The sequence below is a fragment of the Lichenostomus cassidix genome, chromosome 5 (genome assembly GCF_008360975.1).
Source record: "Lichenostomus cassidix isolate B80296 chromosome 5, HeHo_3.0, whole genome shotgun sequence".
Classification (NCBI taxonomy): domain Eukaryota; kingdom Metazoa; phylum Chordata; class Aves; order Passeriformes; family Meliphagidae; genus Lichenostomus; species Lichenostomus cassidix.
Genome location: NC_139486.1, coordinates 43,818,389 through 43,843,663, shown reverse-complemented (window position 1 = coordinate 43,843,663; position 25,275 = coordinate 43,818,389). Strand labels below are relative to the sequence as shown.

The following is a 25,275-nucleotide window of genomic DNA, read 5'->3' as shown; positions in this document are numbered from 1 at the left end:
TGCATTAATGGAAATTAAATATGAGCCAGCAGGGCCCTGGTAGCCAGGAGGGCTAAGCATGTCCTGGGTGCATCAGGCACAGCACTGCCAGCCAGACAAGGGAGGGGATTGTCCTGCTCTGCTCTGCACTGGGGTGGCCTCACCTCAAGTGCTGGGGGCAGTTTGGGCACTGCAACATAAAGGGGACACAAAGTCATTAGAGAGTGTCCAAAGGAGGGCCTCAAGGATGGTGAAGGATCTGGATGGGAAGCCACCTGAGGAGTGGCTGAGGTCACTTGGTCTGCTCAGCCTGGAGGAGACTGAAGGGAAACCTCATTGCAGTTACAGATTCCTGAGGGGAAGAGAACGGGCAGTGCTGATCTCTTCTCTGTGATGACTGACAGAACTAGAGGGAATGGCCTGAAGTTGTGTCAGGGGAGGTTTAGGACGGACATTAGAAAGAAGTTCTTCCCCCAGAGGGTGGTTGGGCACTGGAACAGCTCCCCAGGGAAGTGGTCACAGCACCAAGACTGACAGAGTTCAACAAGTGTTTGGACAATGCTCTCAGGCACATGGTGTGACTCCTGGGGTGTCCTGTGTTGGACAAGGAGTTGAACTCGATTGTCCTGACAGCTCCCTTCCAACTCAGCATGTTCTATGACTACAGTGTCATCTTACCAAAGGTCACACTTCAGACTAAGCCTTGCCCCACTCAGTACACACTTTGACCACTGAATGGACAACCTTGAAAATCCTGTTTACAAAATTCCAGTACCTTCCAGAAATGTCTTTCATGAAAACCCCAAATTTCTGTAACTCATCTTGCGCATACCTAGGAATTTTATTTGAAAAACTCAATAATGTTGAGAGAACAATTAAGTTGCAAAGAACATCTCTCCATAGGCAGGGAATGCTAGGGTCATATATCCTTGCCTGTGTACTTAATATTTAATGACACACAGGAGCACTAGTCTGAGGTAAACCACAGATATCACTGAAAGATTCTAGTACGTAAAATAAAGCATGTCTTGTTTATAAAAAGATCAGTGTTTTATACCAAGAACTTTGCAACATCATTAAAGGACTTTGATGCCACTACAGCTTTACATTCTTGTGAAAGAAATATTAATATTCTTTTGTAACAGACTTGCTGGGAGAAACAGACTCCAGTTTGGGTGTTTGAGGTCCTCAAAAACATTTGTTCTTACCTACAACTGGAGACACGAATGATATGAACACCTGAAGAAATCTTTACTTTTAACTATTTTATGTATTACTCATTTTTTAAAAGCCAAATGACTAAACAAAAACCATGGCTTAGAGACCTTGAAAATGGGAAGCTATATACATTTTCATCACATAAGAAGGCATATATATGCTGTGGCCCATTCAGCATTACTACAGATACTACGTTATTAATATTGTTTCTGTTTTTTTCTGTTCAGTGTACAGTTCTGGTTCAGATGCTTTTACAACTATAACAGCAGCACACTTAATACCTACATTGGTGTTTTCAAACATAAACCAAACGAACAGAAAACAGAACATAAACACGAACCAACTATAGCTTGGTTTTCTAGTTTCAAATCAGAATTTAAATTGTTTGAACTCAACAATTTGCTCTTCACCAGTGTGTGCTGTGCTTCCTCTTTATATAGACAGCAGCTTAGGAAGGTAAGCAAGCAGTGCAGAAACAAGCAATCAGTTTTATTTCAATAAAATTATTTTTAACCTGATCAGAATTTCATTCTAATACCTTCAAGAAAAAGGGCAAATAAAGGAAACATTCATATTTAGTGTGATAAACTGTAAGGATATGAGGAAGTGAGCTGGTAAGAAAGATCTTTCTAAATCTCATTTTTATGTCCTGGTGCAGAGACTAACAAACTTTCTTTATCTTCAACTTTGAAGAAAGCAACTCTTACATCTGATCACATCTGTATTTATCTGTATGACTGTTCCTTCCAGAGAGAAAATGCTTGAAGTCAGAACACTGAAATTTTTGTGTGGCATCACTACAGAAAAAAGAAGGGGACACAATCTGATGGCAGACAAGGGTGAATCCTTACGTTCAGCTTCCTTTGGGAGATTTCATGAACAACTACAACTACAAGGAATTAACACATTCCCTATTAACTAGAACACATATTTAAATCACTGATAAAATAAACTGAATAGTTCACTGCCACTGTTCCTAACTGGATTTAACAGCAATAGTTTCACAAGACCTAAATTTCAAGCAACTACGGCAAGGGAGCTGGGAAGAAGATACAAAAGGTATTAAACATTGTACTTAGTGGTGGTAATTGTGAAATTTTATTTCATTTTTTGAAGTCACAGAAGAAAGTAGAAAATAGAGACAAAGTGTTGGATGTAAATAACCAACAATAGATGTAAAGTAACTAAACAAGATTAAAAAAAATCTGCTAACTTAAATTAATATATTTTACATGAGAAAACAATTGGTACAAAGGCTGAATTAGAATAATGATTTTCAAGGTCAGGCACACACTTCCCTAGTCCTGCAAAAGACACAAGGCTTAAAAGAATATTCAGCTGGGAATGGTATTAATCCTGAACAATGGTACCCTGTAAATGGACTTAATGCTTTCCTAATATCTGCCACAAGACAGCTGAAAGAATAAATTCGAAAAATCTCATTGGAGGTATATTCCACCAATTCCACACTGCTATTTAATAAACAGAAAAATTTATTATCATCCAACCTGACTTTTAACCACCTCCTCAACCCTAAGTTTGATCTCCTAAATCACTAATTGAGAATTAATGATTCAAGGTTTTAGTATCAAATTAGTAGTTTTACTGGCATATGAACATTTTACTTTACAATAAAGTACACTGTACTAGAAGGTTCATTTGAATCTAGGTAATTTCAGTTACATTCCTAAGGCTTTGAGCAAAAACATCCCAAGCAGTTTCACTGTATGTACACAATATTGAACATCAAGATTTAAATTATTTATTAATAGCCTACATTCACCGTGGATTTCTAAGATTTACATCCAAAAAGCATACATATTTTATTTACATGCTGCTGACATTTTAAAGAAAAAGAAATAAAATATCTGTTTAGGAATTATATCTATTTCAAAATTTTAAAAGATACATTTAACACCACAAAATGTTTTAAACATTTACAATAAAAACCAGCTTTCTGTGCCAATTATACTTACTCTCCAAGAATGTAAAATTGCATTGATAACTGCACTAACTACAATTAGACTAGAAACACTTAAGACCTGAGAGTCAAATCTAAACCTTTTAGTTTTTTAAACAAAATCCTACAAGCTAATATGCCCTCACATTAATTTAAACACAGACTGGTCAGTGGTCAATTAAAAAACAAACCAACACCAAAAACAAACCCCAAAAAACCCCAGTGCATTATTTCTGCAGCTCCAAAAATAGATCACTATAAAATTGTTGCAGTAGCTTGATAAGTGCCAGGCCTGGCAGATGCAGTAAGGCTTATTTCCAAGTGTCCCTTCCCACAAACTGTACCCTAATCAAATCGTGAGAGCGTCTTTGATCAATTCCTGTGAGCATTTGTACATTTATGTAAGCACGCATCTTGGATTTTTGAGGGTTCCCACCTCAAACATACATACATACACAGGCATTTTAATAGCTCGATCAGACTAAAAACAAACATGAAGAGGCATAGAAAGTGAGAAATACTGGCCAGAAAACATTCAAAGTCTAACAAGAAGTTTTATATCCACCCCAAGGGTCTTTTAAGCCCAGCAGAGCTCAGAAGCATCATTCACTGTATTAGTAACCATCATGTACCTTATATGAAATAACAAAAATAAAACAATGGTTGCGCCAACAAGTACACTTTACTGCACTGCAGGACATTAAAAAAAAAGTTACCACACCTATAAAGCCTGGGGAAGAGAAGCATCATGCAAAAGTTACTCCATTTGGTAGCAGCCATTTTATTTCTGCACTTGGAAACATCGTGCTCCTTTTGGAGTGAAACAGCTTTCCCCCCTCTCCCAGTATCCTGTAGGAACTGCTTGACCAGGAGCATCTGCCAAGAGGGGGCTGAGAAGGCCATGATTTCCCCCCTCTGGAGCTATTTCCCATGGCTTTAACAGGTTGCCCTCCTCATGCAGATGGTTGCCAAAGCAGCAGTGGTCCTTCCAGGCTGAAAGCAGAACTGCACTGGATCAGCCCACAGGCAGCTGTGCTTTGTGGAGTTTCCAATACGTTGCATTCAACTCAATTAACATTTCCCACGACCCAGAAACTCAAGTGACCACCAACTCCATTCACCAAAGCAAACACATGAATATCTGTAAATCTGAAACAAAGTTAGTCCTGCACTTCCTAAGGACTGACTTTCCCTGCTTAAGATGGGAGCACTTCATTAGACCTTTAAACCTAACTGCACCATTTGGCAACCTATTCACAGCTGCTCATGCCACTTCAGCCCAAGCTGTAATTTGAAAATCAGATCTGAATTACTACAACTTCACCTCCCTCACCAGTGAAACAACTCCCAGCATATGCCTTTTTCCTGGGTTAAGGATCTTCATTTTCTAAGGCACTTGCATGAACAAGCACACAGGTCCATTTATTTATACAGAAATAACATCAACATCACAAACATGCTTGTAAGCAGTAAGAAAAATGTGATACCTGCTAAGGAGGGGACACATTTTACTATCCAGTGGTTGGGTTTCTTTTTTTTTTTTTAATTTCAAAACCCGTAAAATTTCTGCAACTTAGTATGTTAAGGTGGGTCAGAGCAGGGATTTTTTTGGTATGTTTTACAGAATTTACCTCTCAAAAGAAACCAAACAAGGCAAACAGCCACAAGTTTTGTCACTCATTTACATAAAGCAGCAGATACACTGAAGAACATTCTGCTATTAATACATAGCAAATCTAACCTTCTCTAGTATTTAAGTTGGTGTGTTTTATCCCTTTGATTCTGGAAACAAGTAAACTAATTTAAAGCAAAAAAAAAAAAAAAAAAAAGCAAGTGTATACAAATTAGGAGAAAACTGCAGAGGTTAGAATATACACGACTTCATGCAATGATACTATGCGTCATCCCCTAGAAACATACAAGATTTTAAAAGTCATCCTCTGTGGAAATAAGCTCTTCCAAACTACTGACCAAAAAAACCCCAAACAAACCAAAACAAAAAAGACACATTTAATATACTGCTAAGGTTTTAATAGGTGATCAAGAAGGTGTTGACTCAGTTTCTTCTCCAGCTACTCTTTGACAAACCTTGCTCTTGTTCACTGTGCAGAAGAGTTCTCACCCCATCACCAGGAGATTGCTTGGCACCAAGGAAGGAAATCACTTTGTACAGTTTTTAGTAAGGTTAAATAAACTCATGATCTCAACCATTGCTTTCTGAATGTTCTTTCCAAAGCGATGAGAATCCTTTAGGAACAAACAAACAACAAAACCAAATACGTGAACTGTCCATCAACAGTTATTTTTCAGGCAAAAGAAGAAGCCTTCTAACATTTTGTAGTTTTGGAGCTTACGGAATTTGGGCATGTATTTTACCATACAATGGGGAATTTAAGTAACAGAAATTTTAACACTACAGAAAGGAATCCAAGTTAATGCTATTACTGACTAATGAGTTATTCATCATGCATTTACTTTCTTACAGTCAGAAATTATATACAGTTAGATCATATCCTTTTGAAATCAGATGCTTGCCTAGCTTTCTGTTACTTAAAAATCACTGGATTGATGTTGCTTTTCCTACAAGATTTTGCACAAGTTCATTTCCAGAAAACAAAGTGAGTGTATGGCTAATGACCAAGTTCAGTGAGTGTATGACTAATGACCAAGAAGTACTGAAAGAGAAGAAAAATGCTTTTCATTTGAGTTCCTATCAGAAATGCTGAATCATTTGCCATTGAAAAAAGTATTGAAAATGAATCTAACCATTTTCAAAGTGTAAACAAAATAGGAACTCATTCTGTTTATTCTAAGTCCTAGACGAATGTTACAAGAAAGAAATTAAGATTAAAAATACAAATGATTAGCTACATTACAGCACTTACTACAGTGACTCTACTAATGTCAAGGCTGCACACATGAAATGCTGCCTTTTCTTTATGGACCTTTGACTTGAGTAGTAGGTGAAAAGAACAAGAGAGAAATTTAAAGTACAAGCTAAGAGGCAACTGAAGAACAATTTCAGCTATGAAAAAACAAGGTTTTATTTCCTAATCTTTAATGATTAACCAAAGGCACTATGATCTCCTGGATGTTAAGGTCAAAAGAGGAAAACTAGGTCAGCTATGTAACCCTAAACAAACTCAATATGTTTAGTAAAGTCATAAAAATATAAAGGGGAAGGATGAATTGAAGCTCACTCACAGAGGCTTCCACAACAGCAGGACACTGAACATGTCACATCGACTGTATTCTAATAATGGGTGTTATTTTAATAAATTTTCAATGGATAATGTTTCTGAAGCACAGATTATAACTTCTGGGTCAGCTTCTTTCAGTATTACTTAAACCAAGAAGGCTTAATAGGTAGCATACATTTTACTCTGTCTTTACAAGTGCAGCCAGGGAAAAATCAAATAAAAACTGTAATAACAAAACCCAAGAGATGCCCATCTTACTGTTTAGGGGACACATATGACCATTTTGCATGAGTAGCAGGGAACTTACACATGTGTAAAGATGACCCATGCCACATGTTTTCTTTATGCTTTAAAGTGTAAGTGAAATAGAATATGGTATCATGAAACTAGTCATGAAACTAGAATATCATGAATATAGAATATCATGAAACTATTAAATTTATAGAAGTGGAAGCAAAAAACTTCCGCAAAACAGCATATAGTGAGTAAGAAAAAACACCTTGTAACAGTATGTTTCAAGTTCTACGATAGTTTTTAGACAACGAGTAGAACAGTTCTATAAGCAGACATCAGAACAGATTTTAGTAAACCATAGAAAAGTACTGGCTTACCGTCTCAGAACAAGATATTTTGCTGGAGACATGGAAATGGATGGAATTTTCATCCAAGATAATGTAAGAAACACCATAACCATCATCAGCCACCTATGGGAGGAAAGAAGAGAAAATTAAGTTTTAAACTTCTTCTTTCTCCTTCATTTCCTCAATCAACTTACACACACTTAAAACGTTCTTATGGTTTTTAAAATCAGTTGCAATTTCTCTGCAAGTAAAACTTAAGCTTCTACATTTAATGCATAATTTCTGAAGATTGGTGCCACTTAAGGAATAGTTCTCGTCTCATCTGAAGCGCATGGAATTACCATTTTCTGCATATTTGTCTGTAGTGTTTCCTAGCTTTAATCTTTTGAAATAAAATACTTATTCAAAGAGCTTCTCTTATGAAGGCCTGGTCCTAAACAGCAATACAGCTTCAGTGCTTAAGCAGCAAGGAGTAAGATAGGTCAGTTGTATACCTAAACAATCAGATTCCTGGGATCATTCTGCAAATGTAAACAAATACAATGTAAAAGCCTTGTATTACGAAAACTTGCCCAAAAGCAACTTTTCATCTGACTGCAGCAAACATGACTCTGAACACCTCTATCATGAGCAGGGGTCTGGTCCAATGTCAACATTAGTAGCAATAACTGTCCCAAATTTCAGTCTGATGTTATAGTCAAACCATGCTTGGCAAACAGAGATTATCCTGATGTCACCCCTCTTTCCTCACTCACAGGATTCACAACTTTCCAGCTCTTTGCTGCCACTGCTGCTAAGCAGCCTCATCGTCTTCTCACTGTTAGTGCTACAGGGATAAATTCTACACAATGCTTAAAAACCAACAAACAACACCTGTGAGGAAAGCTGATGGACTGAATCTCTGCGCTACTTCAGCAAACCAAAGCACAGTTTTTGTAAACAAAAACAAAAGGAAAACAATATAAGAAATTCCTGCAGCTGAAACCCTATTCTATTGCCAGACCACTCCCTTTTGGGGATTTTGAATACTGACTTAAATAATCTGCTGGAGCAAGCCAGTTTCTCAAGAAGAAGCAATATTGCAATAGCTAGGCTTCCTTGATACTGCAATTCAAACTCATTCCAACTTCGAAAACTACTGAAAGCTTTATCAGAAACATGAATAAATAATAATAATTTAACTCCCCTGTCTCCAGCCTGACAGACCAGCCAAAATACACTGGACTCATCACGCTAATTTCTGTGACGCCTCCCATTTTTTTTTAACAGAAATGCTTTTTGAAAACCGATTAATTTACTCTTATAGCCCCACAAGGGCTACTTAAGAGACCTTGTTAACACCAGTATTATCACCAATAGCCAAGCTCAAATGCCAGTAAAACATTACAGCAAGTAAGCAGCCTGTCAAATCTCTAACAATACACTGATTCCTGCAAAGTCTACAGAAGCTCTAGAACAGGGCTATATTCTTGACTTGGCCACTCTTCACACTTAGGAGGGCAAGCAGAACAATATGAGCAGCTTAATCTGGAGGAATGCATAAACACATTTATTTATCAAGCAGGAAATATAAAGAACAAGTCAAGTATACACCTTTTTACAAATCTCAACCTTAAAATCTAGTTCAAATAATAAGGCATTTGTCCCTGTACTAACAGCTTGATGTACAGAAGCTCTGGGCACAGGTAATGTGACAAAAGCCCCAATTTCATCAGATCTCTCTGCCATGGAGCCCTGTACAACATTTCATAACTGTGTTTCCTTAAAAATAATCCATTCTTGTAGTGGGATACCAGAAAAAGGTGATGCAGATTTTTCTGAGCACATCCACATCATGGAAAAGCATTAAATTCATGCATTTAAAAGCATGAGCCACACTTTTGATATGCAGCATTAAGCTATTACAGATCTGAAATCTGTAGACTGGAAAATTGAAAATAAAACTCTTTTTTAGGGTGTACTTGTATTTAGGAAACACACCGGTCCAAACCCTCCACCAGAGGATAACATCTCAGGGTTCTTCTTCAGATCAATGTGCTGCTGTGGTGTCTGACTCGTTGACAGCCTCCAAGGTTCTGACAAAACCTTTATTAGATATGAAAGAGATGCAAAAATATATAAAATTCTGTTTAGTAACACGCAACTTGCTCAAAAACTAGTCAACTTAAGTTAGAAAACACTTGATAAAGCAATATTAAGCATGACTCCAGTTCCCATTCCAATGGAATGAACAACGAAGAAGTAGAAGAAAGAGTTAAACTTGTTCTGATATGGAAACCATTAACATAAGTAAGTGATGTCAACTCCTCAAAGAGAATAAAACATAGAAATGCAACCTCAAACAAGATGATCTGGTCTACAGTCTCATAACTTAGGCATAACAGGTCTTGTTTTAACAAGATCATTGCTAGTCATATTCAAATCCCAGGAAGATCTTACATCAAGATAGAAACTTGTAAAATCTCTTAACAATACACATGTATCTTGAAAGTTTGTAGAAACTGCGGAAGTTGTTTTATTCTTGACTTAACCACATTTAGGAGAGCAAGCAGACAAATGTGAGTAGCTTAATTTTGAGGCAAGCTGGAACACATTTTTTATTAATCAGAAAAAAATGAACCAGTGCAATGTAATTATTTGTATAAAATCCAACCTTAAAATCTAGGTTTAAGTAATAATTTGTTACAATAATAAACAGTGACATTAATGCCATATACAGCTCCTTCAACTAACAGTAACTTAAAGTGAATTTGTCACAGTTTAAAAAGAAAAGTCTCAGAGAAAACACACAGCCTCTGTTGTGCTCCCTTGAAAATGAGCAAAACCTGAAAGCAAAAAATATTTTTTTTAATACTGACTATATCTTTCTTGCAATTTTTAGTAACACGTATTATGCTAAAAAGCTCACTGAAAGCATTCTTCTAGGTCCATCAATAAATGTATACATAAAGGAACTTACATATAACTTACAATCTATCAGCAGATGTTACACAACAATAGCTGAAATTTTACCTTCTTCCTTTAAGCCAGAGGTGTACAAGTATCTTGAGCAGATCCCACAAAACACTAAGTGACTAAAGGACTATTTAAAGGACTATTTACTGCAATGAAGAGTTATCAACAGAAGTCACTTACTTCCTTGAGGAAAGGAGAATCTACAGCGAGGTACTTGGACACAACATACAGGCAGAAGAGGTGTCTGTCAATGCCAGCCCCAGTCATGGCGAGGCGATACAAGTGCTGATGTTTGGTAGCTGCCTGCCGAAAGAACTTCACCTTGTTTTCAGTCTAACAAATAAAAAAAGGTCAAGAAAACTCAGTCAAGTGAACTGCATTAAGGATGGAGGTGCAGAAACTAAGTTACAGCAATGGCTCTCAGGCCTTGAGCACTTAAGGGTCAAGTACAAGACAACTGACCCCAAATAGGATCCTCTGGCTTTTCAACCTCGTATTCAATTTCAGGCATCAGCAATTGTCAGCTATTACCTGCTGTAAACTGCATAATGAAGACTAATTTGTATTTTAAGTGTGATCTAACCCCACAATCAAACATGATTACAACTCAAGTTTACTGCATTATTTATGGTTTCTAGAGATACTGGTCTTAAAGAGTTATAGAGAGCAAATCTCAATGTGATTCAAGAAAAGCTTTAACTGCCAGAGCTATTTTAGAAGGCCAACTCCCAACACTGAAGGTATAGGGTTTCATAAATGCTGGTCAGTGAAATGAACATGTAAGAGCAACTACTTCCTTCTGGTGAATGATTCTTGCTTCCCTCTGAGAAAGGAAAGCCTAACTGGTATGAGATCAGCTGCTCTACAAATCTGTGTTTGAATTTTATAAGTCACAAAAATTTCACCCAGGTAATCACAGTTTACTGGAGTTCAGGAACAATAAATAATGGTATATTGGGTTAAGTGCTGCCATTCTCTTTTGGTATGGCCTAGAATTTCTGCTCTGTTGACAGAAAAATGTGGACAATTACCTTATGCTGCTCTTCCTTCTTAAAAACCACAAAAGCATCACTCTAAGTGCTTAAAAAGCTATTTGGGGACTTACATGGTTGTCTAGTGGTAACTCATGTGCCTTATGAATTATCAGAGAATCATGGACTGGCTGAGTTGGAAGGGACCTTGAAGATCACCTCCTTCCAATCCCCCTGCCATGGACAGGGACACCTTCCATTACACCAGATTGCTCAGAGCCCCATCCAGCCTGGCCTTGAACTCTCCCAGGGATGGGGCATCCACAGCTTCTCTGGACAACCTGTGCCAGTGCCTCACCACCTTCACAGTAATGAATTTATTCCTAATATCCAATCCAAACCTCCTCTCCCAATTGTATAAGGCACCAACACCACGAACTTACACTTTCATTTGGGTCTCCCATGGCTTGAACAAAGCGACAGGACTCAACAGTGCACGAGCGAACCGTCTCAGTCCTGCCCTCTCGGAACAAGCGTGTCATAGATGCTTCGTACGTTAGAGAAAATTTTCCCATATCCTTGAAAAAGGGAAAAATAAGAGCTTAAATGTTTAGCCAGACTTAGCCCCTCTTTCTTAATCAACAGTCCAAGCTAAGCACACAGGATATGGAAGTCCACAAATTAAGCTTAACATTAAGTTTTCAGTAGCCCACCATTAGACCACCCAACTGAAGACGATAAAGACAAAAATTAGATTACCAGCAGGATTTGATAAATGTTAACAGAATAACCAAACTAGCAAGGACTGCTCTCTGCATTTCATGTTCAATCTTCTTCAGTTTATAAGAGAAGCTGAATGTTGCTACACTGATCTTTTCTGAGAGCACATTACAGAAAAGGTGAACTAACAGAAAACACAGGTAGGCATTTCTTTTAATCCTGTTAGGGAGTGTCCATGACTACTGAATTATGTGTGACTCCAATCTAAAAGATAAATTTAACATTGTTTAGATTATAAACACAGCTACCAGAAGGGTCGTATCTTCTTTCTAGTCCAAAATGCTTAGGGATAGACCAACTAAACAGAAGAAAAAAATTTAGAAATTTATCAATATGTGAACCTTTGGAGAACTGATTTCCAGCTATTTCTAGCTAGTAATCTGTTGAGGGTTTGTATCAATTTCCAGGGAATGTCTTTAATAACCTTGTACAAGCAGTGCAAGACTTCTCTACAGAGTCACATGTTTTAGTCACAGCCATGTTACACCCAATTTAATGAGGCTCTGTAAGCCAGAAACAATCTGTTCTTACCCGATAGTGAGCGAGCTGCAGGGCAAGCTGCACAAAGGCATCAGGGCTGGTTTTTGCTTTCTTTATTAGTCCTTTCCCAAAAGTATCAAAATAAAATGAATAGAAGTCCACATCATCTGCTAGAGCTACGGCAGTGCTCAGAGACTTCTCAATCACTTCTTGGCACTTAAATAAATAAACAAAGAAACACCTGTAAATATATACACATGCATTCATAGCATTTGAGAGAATTACTAAGAAACTGCAGGTATTTTTAACTGATCAATAAGAAATGCTGCCCTATGCATGCCAGGAACATCATTACCTAAATAATCTCCCTTTAGAGAAAGAAGAGAAGCTGTATTTGCCAGGATGTTAGAATTCAAAAAGCTAATAAAAAAATTTTAAGCTACTACACATCCAAAAATAACACTTACAAAACCCACCAGCATGAAAACTGTTCAGATCAGGAGAATATAAAAGAATGACCTACAGTTATAGAATGGCAATGCTAGTGTGGCTTCCAAGCTGCCACACCTGCTTAATTAAATACATCACCAACCATTATCTTTTTATTCAAAGTTAAAATTCAAAAAGGTGGGGTAGTTTTTCTTGAACTCAGGCAAAAAAAAAAAAAAAACTTAAAAAAATCAAACATTATTAGGCATACAGAACTATGAACACAAAAAAATAGACAGCTGGTCTAAAGGAATTATGAGACAAAAGTGGTTGTTGTGACAACAGTAATGAAACCTCAGCAAATAAAAGTTTATTTTAATACAGTCACTATTTTAAATAGGTGGCCACTTAGTTATGACAGACTGCCAGCCAAGAAAGCTTCTAGTAAAATGTTGGCATTTCCCAGCTAGAATTTTAAAGATTGATATTAAAAGCCCCTGACTTTAAGTAAACTGAGTAATGTCTACACATGCAGTACACAACCTACAGGACCCAAAGGAATTTAAAGCTGATTTACAGGGTTATCAGTGATCATGTAAATTATTTGACTGATGAGGAAAATAAAAGCTTCTTCCTCAAACCATTAAGTCTTCTGTACTTACTTCTACTGGAATTTCCCACTGCAGTTTGGTTGGAAGAGGAATACTTGGATTGGTTTCTCCTTTGCAATGTCCATCTTCTGAATAGCCCAGCTCAAGACACTCAGTTGCCATCACATTCTGCAAAGAATGATACTTCTTCAGAATTGCAACACACTACTTACTGCTGTGGAATTGGGATTGCATTGTGAACTCAATATAACCTATTGTCACTATGCACTGGAATACAATATACAATCCATTTCCAAATACTGAAAACAACTGCCAAGTGAAGCCCTCAGTTTTACCTCTTATTTTAAGGTATTTTCACTTGTGAAAACAACAGATGTGCACCAAACACTTATTCAATTACACTGGTGCATTTTGTTAGATGCTATTCATTTAATAAAAAAATTTTCAATTCAAAACCCACCTCAAACTAAGCAGAAGTAAAAAACTAAACTCAGTCTTAGATTTCACAATCTTTGCTCAATTCAGATTCTAGAGAATTTATTCAAGTTTGTTATCTGTCAAAACTTATTCATCAAGAAATAATAATTTCAGAGAAAGTGCAAATCCCTGCAAGAATTCAATTATTTTTAAAATCTGTATCCCCTTCAAAATTGCAGTTTATTTTACACGAGCATTTGAGCTCTTGGGTGGAAAAGAAGAAATGTTTCCAAGATGAACAACACAACTTGACCAGATATAAAAGGCTCTGTCTTACAAGATATCAAGCATTAATGTAAAAAAACAACCCAGAAACAACAACAACAAAAAATTACCAAGAGATTTGAATCTCCTCAATATGGAAAGAAAAAGCCTGATCATTTATTTCTAATCCCTTATTTTAATTCCATTTTCTCTTCATTTTCTCATTTCACTTAGTGGTCAGAACATGACAACTATGAAATAAAGCTTAGTCCATTCTATTCTAAAAACAGACAATCTGTGAAGAGCTAACAACAGATAGCTTTCTAGAAAATTAGATCTTATTTTGTTTCAGTCATCTTAATTCTTAGCAGCAAATGTTCCAACTAATATTAAGTACAGATATATGAACTAAAGCATATAATACCATTCATTAAAAGCAAAAAAATTAACCCCCTCTCATTGAGATAGTCTCCACTGCATTGTCAAGTCTCAAATCAGTTTGGCCTTTTTTCTTCCCTGGGTGGAGAATACAATGAGGCCTCTGCGAAAAAAAAGCTACATGGAAACACTTCTATAATAAAACTAGGGAATTACTTGGGGGACCAAACAGACCCAAGACCCATTTGCACAAATACATGTGAAATCAGAATTAACTAGTATTTATGAAATAGTTTTGATAGATTTGAGTCACATAGCTGTTTACAGGTTTAACATCCAAAAAGAAAAAAAAAAAATCAAATAGGATTTCAAGTAATAAACTAAACTCAGGATGAACAGACCTGGCAAAGTGCATTTATTCCCTTCATTACAAATAAATAGAAGAGATAATGTCAACAGCATATAAATCTGCAGTTTATCAAACAATGCTTAGAGAAAAGGTTAAGCCTTGTACAACTTCTTTAAATTTTAAAAGTAAATATGGGATTTTTATAGCACAAGAATTCTTAAGAGCTTTAGGAGCAAGTACAAAAAATACAATGCCATATCAAAGAGGCAACAACCTATGGATTTTTTTTAATGGATTTATTTAAAAAATACTATAACCAAGTTAGACAGGGAGTCATATCACTTTTTTGTGAAGAACATCTACGGTCACTAAAATGCTATCCTTCAAAGAATAACCTTTTAAGCACGGATTTGGGATCTTTTTGAAATTCTACAGTTGCTATAGACATAGGCCCCATGTCACTCATCAGCAATGTGAATGCAAGGGACTGAAAGGAGCTGCTGACCCTCAGGGCTGCTTCAATACCATATCACATTATCTTCTGCATTAGTTCTTTGTACCAAAACACCTACCTCCCACAGGTGTCCAACAATAGGAGCATCTGCCCAGGAGTGCTCTGCATTCAGACCCATTTTGCCATTTTTGAACACTATAAGAGTGAAGGTCTTATCAAACCACCTACAAAAGAAATCAGTATCTCTTTATGGTTTTGTGTACTTCAAAAGCATTTTTATATTGTAACTTCCTCGCTCTCTAAAATTCACATTCAAATCCACTAGCTCTTATCATTTTTTTTCTATTTAATAACATTTAAATAAACAGACAGAAATTTGAACCTAATGAAATTTAACAAGGCCAAATACAAGGCCCTGCACCTGTGCCCAGGATCAACAGACTGATGGATGAATGGATTGAGCAGCCCTGCACAGAAGGACTTGGGTATAAAAAATCATCATGAGCTGGCAATGTGCACTTGGCAGCCCACAAAATCAATCATGTCCTGGGCTGCTTAAGAAACAGCATGGCCAGCAGGGCCAGGGATGGGATTCTGCTCCTCTACTCCACCCTGGGGAGAGCCCACCTGGAGAGCTGTGTCCAGCTGCAGGGTTCTCAGCACAGGAAGGACATGGAGCTGTTAGACTGGGTCAGAGGAGAGCCATGGAAATGGCAAGAGCGCTAGAATACTGCTCCCATGAAGAAAGGCTGCGAGCTGGGCTTGCTCAGTCTGGAGAAGGCTCTGGGAACACCTCCTTGCAGCTTTTCAATATGTAAAGAGGGCTTATAAGAAAAGTTGAGAAAGACTTTTTATCATGGCTCATAGTAACAGGACATGGGGAAACAGATAAAAACTGAAGGAGGGTAAATTTAGATGTGTTATAATGGAGATATATTTTATGCAATAGGCTGGTGAGACATGGGAACGGATTGTCCAGAGAAGTTGTGGATGCCTTGTCACTGCAAATGTTCAAGGTCAGGCTGGACTGGGCTTTGAGCAATCTGATGTAGTGAAAGCTGTCCCTTTCTGTTGCAAAGGGGTTTGCAACTAGATCATCTCTGAAAGTCCCTTCCAACCCAAACCCTTCTGTGATTCTATGAAATTTACCAACTTACAAGTCATCACTAATTTGTATGTATTAGCCAAAGTCTAAAAGAAAAGGAAGATATTTTCCACAGTCAATACTGCACCTGTCATAGCATCTGCCATGTATTAATGATTTTGCATATGCATCCAGTGACCTCACTGGATCTTCTTTCTTGTAACCTTGCTCAACGTCATCCAATGACACAAAAAATGCTGCTTTTTCAATAGCGTCTAGGGACTGCTTGTTCTTTCCACGGCTAAAATAAGCCTGACGAGCCTTAGCCCATGGTACTCTGTAAAAAAAAAATTGGTTTATAGCCAGCTTACATAAATTTGTCAATGTTTTATTACACTTAAAATCGCTGAGACATTCCTCCTACTTCTATGGAATTTGACACAACTACTTTCAGTGCATTTAAACTATGGGAGCTGAGAAAAGCTGACAATACTTGCACAGTGTAATCCTAGGCACCAATTCAACATATGCAAAACTTCATCCTCAGAAATTCAACATTTCTGCACATGCAATACCTACAGCATAGATCTTCTACACTTGAAACTAAACAAAATAAAGTATCTCTTATAAGGATGAAGACAACAATAAAAACAATAATCCACATATAGTGCTGCCACTGCAAAATTCCCTTTAACTCCACACAGTCACGAATTGCTGAAGCACCGTTACACATCATCAGTATACAAAATCAGTGACCAGGGTCTAAAGAACTGACTTGCAGACTATTTGAAAATGTTAGTCAAAATTCAATGATTACGTTACGCAATAATTTCTGAACTCTAAACTTATTTAAAAAATAATTACCACCATACCTATCTCCTGCAGTAAGAGCTGCAAGTTTCTCTTCACCAGGCTGAGGTTCTGAATCATCCTCAAGAATCCTCTGTATCTGCTGTTCAATTTCTCGGGGTCTCAGCAATCTGCCGTCATGGTACAGCCACACTTTGAAGTAACGGCCCTTGTGATACACAACAATGTGTTTGCTGTCCTTCACATGCTGCAGGGTATCTAGAAATGCAATCACTTATGTGAACACAAAGCTGAAGACTCAAAACACTAATGTGCTAAATCACATCCAATGCCTATTGCATGCACTACAAGGTATTTCAGCACCCCATGTTATTTCATCACAAAGATTCCCTGCATGAAACAGTCAAATACCCCGACCTGACAATCATTTGTGTATATAGCACCACCAGTTTCCACACTGGAGGCCTGCGTTAAGCAACTAAATCTGTATTTCTGTATCTGAAAAATGAGTACTAGTTATGTAGTTGGATGAAGCTGTGTCAGCAAAGAACATGCTAGATGAGTATAAGGAAAAGTATTTTTAAGTCACGTGCATTTAAGCGCTGGACGACTCATGGAGAGTCTTAAGAAACCCAACATTCATACCATCAGCTTTTGTTTACATTTGTCCTGCCAGAGGCAGAATGAATACTCCATAGAAGGCCAAAATGTGCAATGTTATGTGAAGCAGAAAGCTATGCCATAATTTTTTCCTCATTTTATTGTTTATACGGCTTAAATGGGATAAGCCCGAATTTAGTCATGCAGGTGTATCAAACCACAGGCGAAGTGGTTTACTCCATAGTATGTTTTAATTCAGTTAAAATTCACGAAGATTTAACAGCTGCTCAAGTGGCAGGATACAATGTTCACTAAGATTTTACCAGCCATTAATATAAAGGCATCTCACCAATTTTTTTTCTTCTTTTTTTTTCTTAGGAACAGTAATATACACAAAATAATTGAAATCAGGGGGTGAGGAATCAAGCTGCTCATGAGGATGTGTGAAGAATGTCTTTGCAACTCACTTAGACATACACAGAATGACACAATTGTTTTTCCTTTAGAGAAACAGAAACAAAGAAAAATGGGAAAAGTAGGAAATTTGAAGTGCTTAGGAGGAAAATAAGATAATTACTATGATACTGACAATTTGAAAGTCTTTAAGCAGGAGAAACTGAGGAGAACCACTAAGATATACAGGATGTATTTTAATCAGGTGCTGGTTAGAATGAGCTACTTCTACACTTTTGTGCAAAACTCATTTTAGACTGAATGAACACCAAATCCAAGGCTAAATGTAAACTGTTTACACCTTCTATTTTACGAGGACAGGGAAGGGGAAAAGTCTTAGTACTTGATGTACTGAAGTATTCTAAATAACAGTAGCTCATAGACTACAGTTGTATAACAGATATTTAAAAAACTGCTCATCTATTATTATCTACTGGTCATGACAAGGAGTAATCACACCAGGGATGTCTTTTCCTTCATTTGCAGACAAAGCCAGCTGAGACATAGCTGGAAAAAAACTCACCAATCTAGCAAAGGGCAGCAGCAGAACTGAGAGCAAAGTCCTTATCTGACACATGCACCTACTCCTTTATCCACTACCCAATGCCACTTCTCCCCTTATCCAACTTCTCACAGCACAGCAAATGTCAGACCTCTAGCAGGGAAGTGTGGGCACATCCCTGTGTCTGTTTAGAAACTCTCTGGTTTGAATTCTGTAGCTGAGTGGGAGTAATACTGAAAGGCAGTTTGAAATGCAAGAGTGAGTTATAGGTCTCACAGAAAGTAAAAAAAACATATCCTGTCTTCAAGTGACAGCCCGTACATGCATTACCAAAGGAGGTGACTAAACAGTATTTCACTGTCATGCTGCCTGTTTGTATTTCACTGTCATGCTGCCATAACAATGCAGTGGTGGGTAAACATGTGAACTCAGTTCCAAGAGGCTCTTCAGAACATGAACAGACCAGAGAAACCAATAGCTTAAGCTTTTGTAGAAAAACACAACACAAGTCTCCATTAAAATCTGCTGTGAAATTCTCAAAGAGTTAAGAAAATGAACAGCAATGTTTTCTTCCATCTGCTGATTACAAATGGTAAGTCCTTCTAGATGCAATCTGACTCCCTTCACAGTGACAAAACTTAGGAAAAACAACAACAAAAAGCAACAAAAAAAAAGCAATGAAAAAATGCCACTTTTAACATTAAGACCTCAAAAATCATCTTGAGCTTGGAAAAATGGAGGAAAGTAAAGCTTATTTATAAATTAGAAAACAGGGCAGACAACAGCTTTTTGAAGCTACGTTTTCATTTCAGTAAAGGTGAAAAACCACTGAAAAAGCTTCAAAATCTCCCTAAAATTAAAAACATCTTAGGCAGTCTACAGCAATCCATTACATCCCAAGTCTTGGAACACAAAGTATTGATGTGCACCAGTGCCAGTCAGATCTTTATCTGGAAAACCAGAATTTTAGTAGAAAAGACACCAAGCCCTGAATTCCATTAAGGTGGTTATTCTCCTTGGCTGGCCTGGCTTACCTGATTCCTCTCCTGGGATCCGGGAAGTATTAAACATCCTTTCCCACTGAGCTGAGCAGAGTGGAACAAGAGATCCCAACAGAAGAATCTGTGATGTAAATGTATATTAAAATGTAATTTTGCATATACAACTAGAAAATTAAAAAGTAAAGAAAAAAACACCAAGATCTGGTTAAACACAAGCTTCAGAGTAATAACAGTTATAATAGATTAATGCAGTGTTGAGCTTTTTCCTCCCTGTTTATGGTCTTTCCTTGAACTACATGTGGGAGATTCCACAGACATTCCAGTAGCATTGTTTCTTCCCCTCCTACCAAAAGCTCACCCTTCAGGAGGGAAGACTGAAGCCAGGCAGCATCTGAAATCCAAAGAGCCCTCCATGGCTGGTCTGGATGCAAAACTTACACATGAAGAATGCACTTAATTCATTAAGCACATTCCCTTAATTCATTCTTTTAAGCTATTTATGACTGTGTAGGAACAGAAGTTCACATTTCTCAGATTTGTAGTTACATACAAGTAATCACATCCGTTCCATGAGCTTTAATAAAACTACTTAATTGTCTCCACAGTACTTGTTTGCTTCAATACATAGCCAATGGATAGTACAGAAACTCAAATGGGATTTACCTTGCCTATCTTTGCTACCTAGAAATTAGGGCAACTCAGGATTTTATCATCATCTTAAGCTCCCACTAGACTAGCCCCTTCTTGGTACCAACTGGCCTCCAGTCCTTTATCGCAATCATCCTGTACTGTATCTATACAAATCTGTATTTTTGATAGTTGTTAGTTTCTGTACATGTGCCATTCAAGTGATAAGCAAGATGACTAGGACCACAAAAATTTGTAACAATAGGACATTCCTCTCCTCTCCCATTCTGAAAACTGATCAACTTCTCACAGGCTGTGCTGGAAAAAAGATCAAAAGCCATTTAAACTGATATACATACTGGCTTGATTTCTTGTCTGTCCAGTTTTTTCCGATAGAGCAGGATGGCATGGATAACATTACCAGCCCTAGCTGCCTGCAGGGTTGTGGGACGTAAAGAAAGGAAGTCCTGTAAAGTAGATAAGAATCGTAAGTTAATGATTACCAGACTACATTTTAAAAAAAGTAAATCTGATAGTACTTCTCATCAATGTTCTTAAAAGTTTATCCTGGACAATATAGAAAAGGCTTTAAAATTCATGAAATGCACTAGTACAGTGAGCTAATGAAACTTTTCTTCAACAGTCACAATGTCCTTAAACATTATAAATTATCTGAGTAGAAAAGACAATGCCACATAAAACTTAAACCAAGACCATCATATTTCTTTTTTGCTTTTTATCTTGTAGTCTTTTACAATTTTACTTCCTGAACAGACACTTGTGAGTATGAGCACGCCCTTCCTTGAACTGTGTTACCCACCAAGTTTTACACAGAGCTTTTGCAAGACAGCTTGTGGCAGTAAGCACAAAACTGTTTAAGTCATTAGAGCAGGATTTTGCCAAAGTGGCAGCTGCGCTAGGGTTGTTATTAAGGATAGGTGCACTGAAGTACTTCAAGTATGTGACATACTCAAAGGTACCTGAAGACACTGGCTGCAGGCTATACTAGAAGAAAGGAAAACAAAGGTTACACACTCAGTGGCAATGGATTTCCAAGCAGAAAGCATGAAGCAAGATACCTGCCAGACATGTTACAGTGCTTGTCGCATAAGGTGATCATATGATTTACCTACCATTGCAAAATAGTTACTATTAACCATAATTGGTCCACGTCCTCGAAGGTAGATATATTCTTCCCACCAGTCACTAACCTGCAGCAGGAAGAAGAACAAAAGTAGTAAAATCTGATAATTTCCACAGTTTAGGTCTTCCATGTTGATGGCTTCACAAAACAACATTCCATACAGAAGCAGGAAGGAAACTGCTAGTTTGCCTCCCTACTGAAAAAAAACAACCCCCTCTCCCTGCTAATTTCTATCAAACTTCACAGAAAACAGGGAAAAAAAGGGGCAAAAAAATAAATTAAATTCAGCCATAGCTCTCTGATAAGGTTCCAAAGAAGCCATGATCTTCGCATAATATTTAAAATGTGTCAGATCTCCTGAACGCTTTAGAGCCTTGCCAGAGCAGCTTAGGGTCACTGGGTATAGCTACATTAGATAATATATCAAGAAGGAATTATGTTACAGTTGTCACTGTGATGTTGGGGTTTGGGTATTCTTTTTGGTAAGAAAAAAAAGAAAAAACAGACCAACAACTCTAACGCTACAATATTTTTCTTACATATGCATTAGCTGCTCTATATTAAAAAATTGTAATAAATCATCCCTCTAAAAACTACCTGGGTAGCCAGGTCTATTGTTGAATTATCAAGCTCAACAAGCAAATCAACAGACTCCAAAAGCAATCCTAACAGCAAAAGCTAAATCACCTGCTCCAGAATAACAAAACATAAAATAAGGATTCATTTTTTCAAGTTTCATTCACCACACTGTTCAGCAAATCACAAAATTATTTATGTGCAAAGTCCCACGTACTTTAAAAAATATTAAGCAATTTCCTTGTTTTACACCTAAGAAAAAATGGAATTTCAACAAAAAGAGCATCAGGAAATAAATTATGTAATTTGAACAACTGAGCCTCCTACTTATCTACTCACATAATTAGTGGCCCACCAGGATTTCAGCTTCAAATACCACTGAAGCCTTGGTCCCAAATTAAATGCAAAATCTTTGGCAAGACCCTCCATTCTTTTGAACTTTTCATCATCCATAAGTGGTCGAACTGACTCCAGATACTAGAATACAGGAAAAAATCAGCATCAGTAGAGTAACTAGTATGCAGCTTCTCACCATTCCTCTGAAAAACTTTTTGATAATAAATAAAGATGATGCAGTCTCAATCCATAAGGTTGCAAATACTATGTTTATAAAATAAGAGTTTATGCTCTTCTAAAGGTCTGCTGCAAACTTTAAAATAAAATACTTTTTCAGACATTTGTCAGCAAAACACAAGTGGGAGAGGTAACTCTTCTAAAGATTTTCCACTCCAACGGCTAAGCCATGCTGCTTCTTCAGTAGCAGAGAGAGATTTGGTTTTTTCTTCTCTAAAAATCAAACCTTCAGTTTCTGTGACGTACTGTCATATTTACACACTTTGCTACAAGGTTTCGTGTCCTAACACATGTATTTAATAACACACACTGTACAACCTGGGGAGGATAACAGAAGTGGTGTGCCTCAAAAACCCTGGAAAAACAAACTTTGTGGCACAGCCTGTCACCAGTTCCACTGGTTTGTCACAGCCTTTATTTTAATTTCCATGCAGAAGTTTGAATCTGTTGTACCATATTAATACCACCGTGCAATATTTTATAAGACATTGTGAAAACACCCAAAAAGGCATCTAAGTATGGATTCAATGCCACTGAAAAAAACAAATTGGTGAATGTACATACCCTAGTAACTGTGTCTTTGACAGCTGGAACTGGCAATCGTGGTAAAGATGTCTGGAAACTGTATAACATGGGTTTACGCCTTGAGAAGAGTTTTACAAGGGTCTGAAGAAAAGCAAAACCAAAATACACACATCAAATTATTAGGTTCAACAAAAGTAAAATAACAGAATGAATGTGTAATGTAGCTCATATTCCTTTTCACTGGTCAATTATACTGCACTAGATTTAGGAAAATACCATATTTGTTACTGTTTCACAAGTGAAAAAAGGCCTTGACAGAAACTAACCTCCTAAAGGTTAAAGAACATGTCAGGGGAAGAGAAAGATAGGCATGATCATTCCTGACTTCCCAGTCAATCTTCCTGTCATAGACAATATTGCTGTTCATGTATGGCACACCTTGATCTCAACATAGACAGTTACCTAGCACTTCTTTTCTTCACACATTTCCCTCTGTAAAGATTAAAAATACCAAGTCTAGCAACTGATCTTTTACAATACTACGTGGTAGATACTAGAACCATATCTAAATTGTGCTTCAAAACACAGTCATTATCAAACCTGTGATTCAGCTGAAGTTTCTAGAAAACTACAGCAATCTTTAAAAATAATAATTATGCTTTGTTATCATGGTTTAATGTTTTCCAAAGTTACAGCTCAACATCAATAATAGGATTGATGTTACAGGGAGTTAATTTAAGCATGGATCAATCTCAGGTAGCCTACTGCAAGATTTGAACAAACCAAAATTGTGCAAGCATGCCAGTGTTATACTCAGTGCTTGTGTTATAAAAAAACCCCAGCAACGAAACAAAAAAGCCAGAGACAACTTAGCTTCAGATATTACAGCATTTCCTGTGCTCCACAGGAGAGTGAAAACAGAAGCAGCATTTCTGTCTACAGCTACTGCTCAGCTGCAGCACACACTAAGCTGAAATCGTAGACCATGCATCTTCTAGGCTACTCATGGAAAGATTATGACACTGCCACCTCATTTCAGCATGAAAGTGAGGTCAAGTGTTATACCAACAATCCAGTGGAACCTTTATTGTCAGAATACAATCTTAGTCCAATAAACAGGATAGTGTATATATAAGCCAACAGACAAGACAAAATAAAGCGAAACAGAGGATGTCATTCCACTACTAAATTCTGAAATCTTCTCCTAACAGAACTGTTAGAATGTAGAGTTCTTCCTCCCTCTCAGTTTCCTGGGTCAGCACACCTAGAGAAGGTAATTTTAGGTAGAACAAAACAAGTAAGGACTACAAAGTATTGCCAGCAACAAAGACCTCCCTGCAAATGGATCTGTACCAGAGCCATCAGATGTACATGGGATGAACCATAGTGATCTGCCAAATGAAATCTAGTTGTGCTTCATGACAAGGTAATTTTGAAACCAGGTGGGAAAGAAAAAGCTCAGCTTTTCATGTGAAAAATTTAATGTTATACTTAGAGACAATTTAATTCCAGAACTCTTTCACCAGAAAAGGCTAAAATTATCTATAGATAATTTGAAAATAAATAATAATTTAAATATTTGTTTTAATTTAAAGAATATAAATATTTATAATAAATAATAATTTTAAATCACCCATGGATAATACCTGTTCAACTGACAAAAACCAGCAAACATATATCTCAGAATTAATCTCTTAAGAAAACTTGTAACAGACAATTCATAATAGTTTGAGATTAATAAAGTGATCTGACACACATATTTCATATGCAGACACAGAAAATAATGTCATTCTAACATGTGTTGCATCTGTTCACACACAGTTACCACTTTTAAATTAATTTTTTTTAAACTGCAACTAATATTTGTATTTTCCCCCTAACACTGATATAGGAAATTTGACTTTACAAGGTGAAATATGCTGATTAAAAGTGCCACCAGACTTCCAACCAGCCTGAAAAAATCACTTCATACTGTGACTGAAATCAGAGTTCAGGTTTTTGATCTTCATGACTGTTTGAAGAGAAAACAGTATTATAAAAATGTAGAAATCTAAGGTAGTTGGAGCTGTTTCACTAGAGAAGCCAGTCTTCTCTTTTGCTGGGTCTAGTAAGTACAAACAAGACTGTCGGGCGTTGAGAGCTTTAGTGTTCTGTATGTTTAAAACATATATAATACACAACAAAATACGTATGCAACATATATGATAGACAAAAATTTATAAATACAATATGCAATGAAGCATGGTAAGTAGCATTACAGTTCATACTGCTTTAAGGTTGATAAGGCAATATTAAGAGCTTTAAAGTATCTATCTGGCAGGACATGCTGAAAACCAAGGCAGCTACAGCTCCAA

The 25,275-nt window shown here is 37.0% G+C and overlaps 1 protein-coding gene across 6 annotated transcripts in view; it reads right to left on the bottom strand.

The window, feature by feature from the left end:
• Positions 1-2,278: 2,278 nt before the first annotated feature.
• Positions 2,279-25,275, bottom strand: part of CPT1A (carnitine palmitoyltransferase 1A) — a 38,687-nt gene continuing 15,690 nt past the window's right edge. For all 6 annotated transcript variants that reach the window (XM_085062693.1, XM_085062696.1, XM_085062694.1 and 3 more), the window contains 15 exons: positions 22,961-23,062; positions 22,163-22,300; positions 21,237-21,314; positions 20,463-20,570; positions 19,510-19,597; positions 16,983-17,178; positions 16,259-16,447; positions 15,145-15,250; positions 13,216-13,332; positions 12,176-12,340; positions 11,308-11,442; positions 10,074-10,226; positions 8,919-9,023; positions 6,969-7,061; positions 2,279-5,404 (listed from right to left, as the gene is read on the bottom strand). In XM_085062693.1, the coding sequence (XP_084918819.1) occupies positions 5,318-5,404; positions 6,969-7,061; positions 8,919-9,023; positions 10,074-10,226; positions 11,308-11,442; positions 12,176-12,340; positions 13,216-13,332; positions 15,145-15,250; positions 16,259-16,447; positions 16,983-17,178; positions 19,510-19,597; positions 20,463-20,570; positions 21,237-21,314; positions 22,163-22,300; positions 22,961-23,062 (1,860 nt within the window). In that variant the 3' untranslated portion in view covers positions 2,279-5,317. The remainder of the gene's footprint in view (positions 5,405-6,968; positions 7,062-8,918; positions 9,024-10,073; positions 10,227-11,307; positions 11,443-12,175; positions 12,341-13,215; positions 13,333-15,144; positions 15,251-16,258; positions 16,448-16,982; positions 17,179-19,509; positions 19,598-20,462; positions 20,571-21,236; positions 21,315-22,162; positions 22,301-22,960; positions 23,063-25,275) is intronic.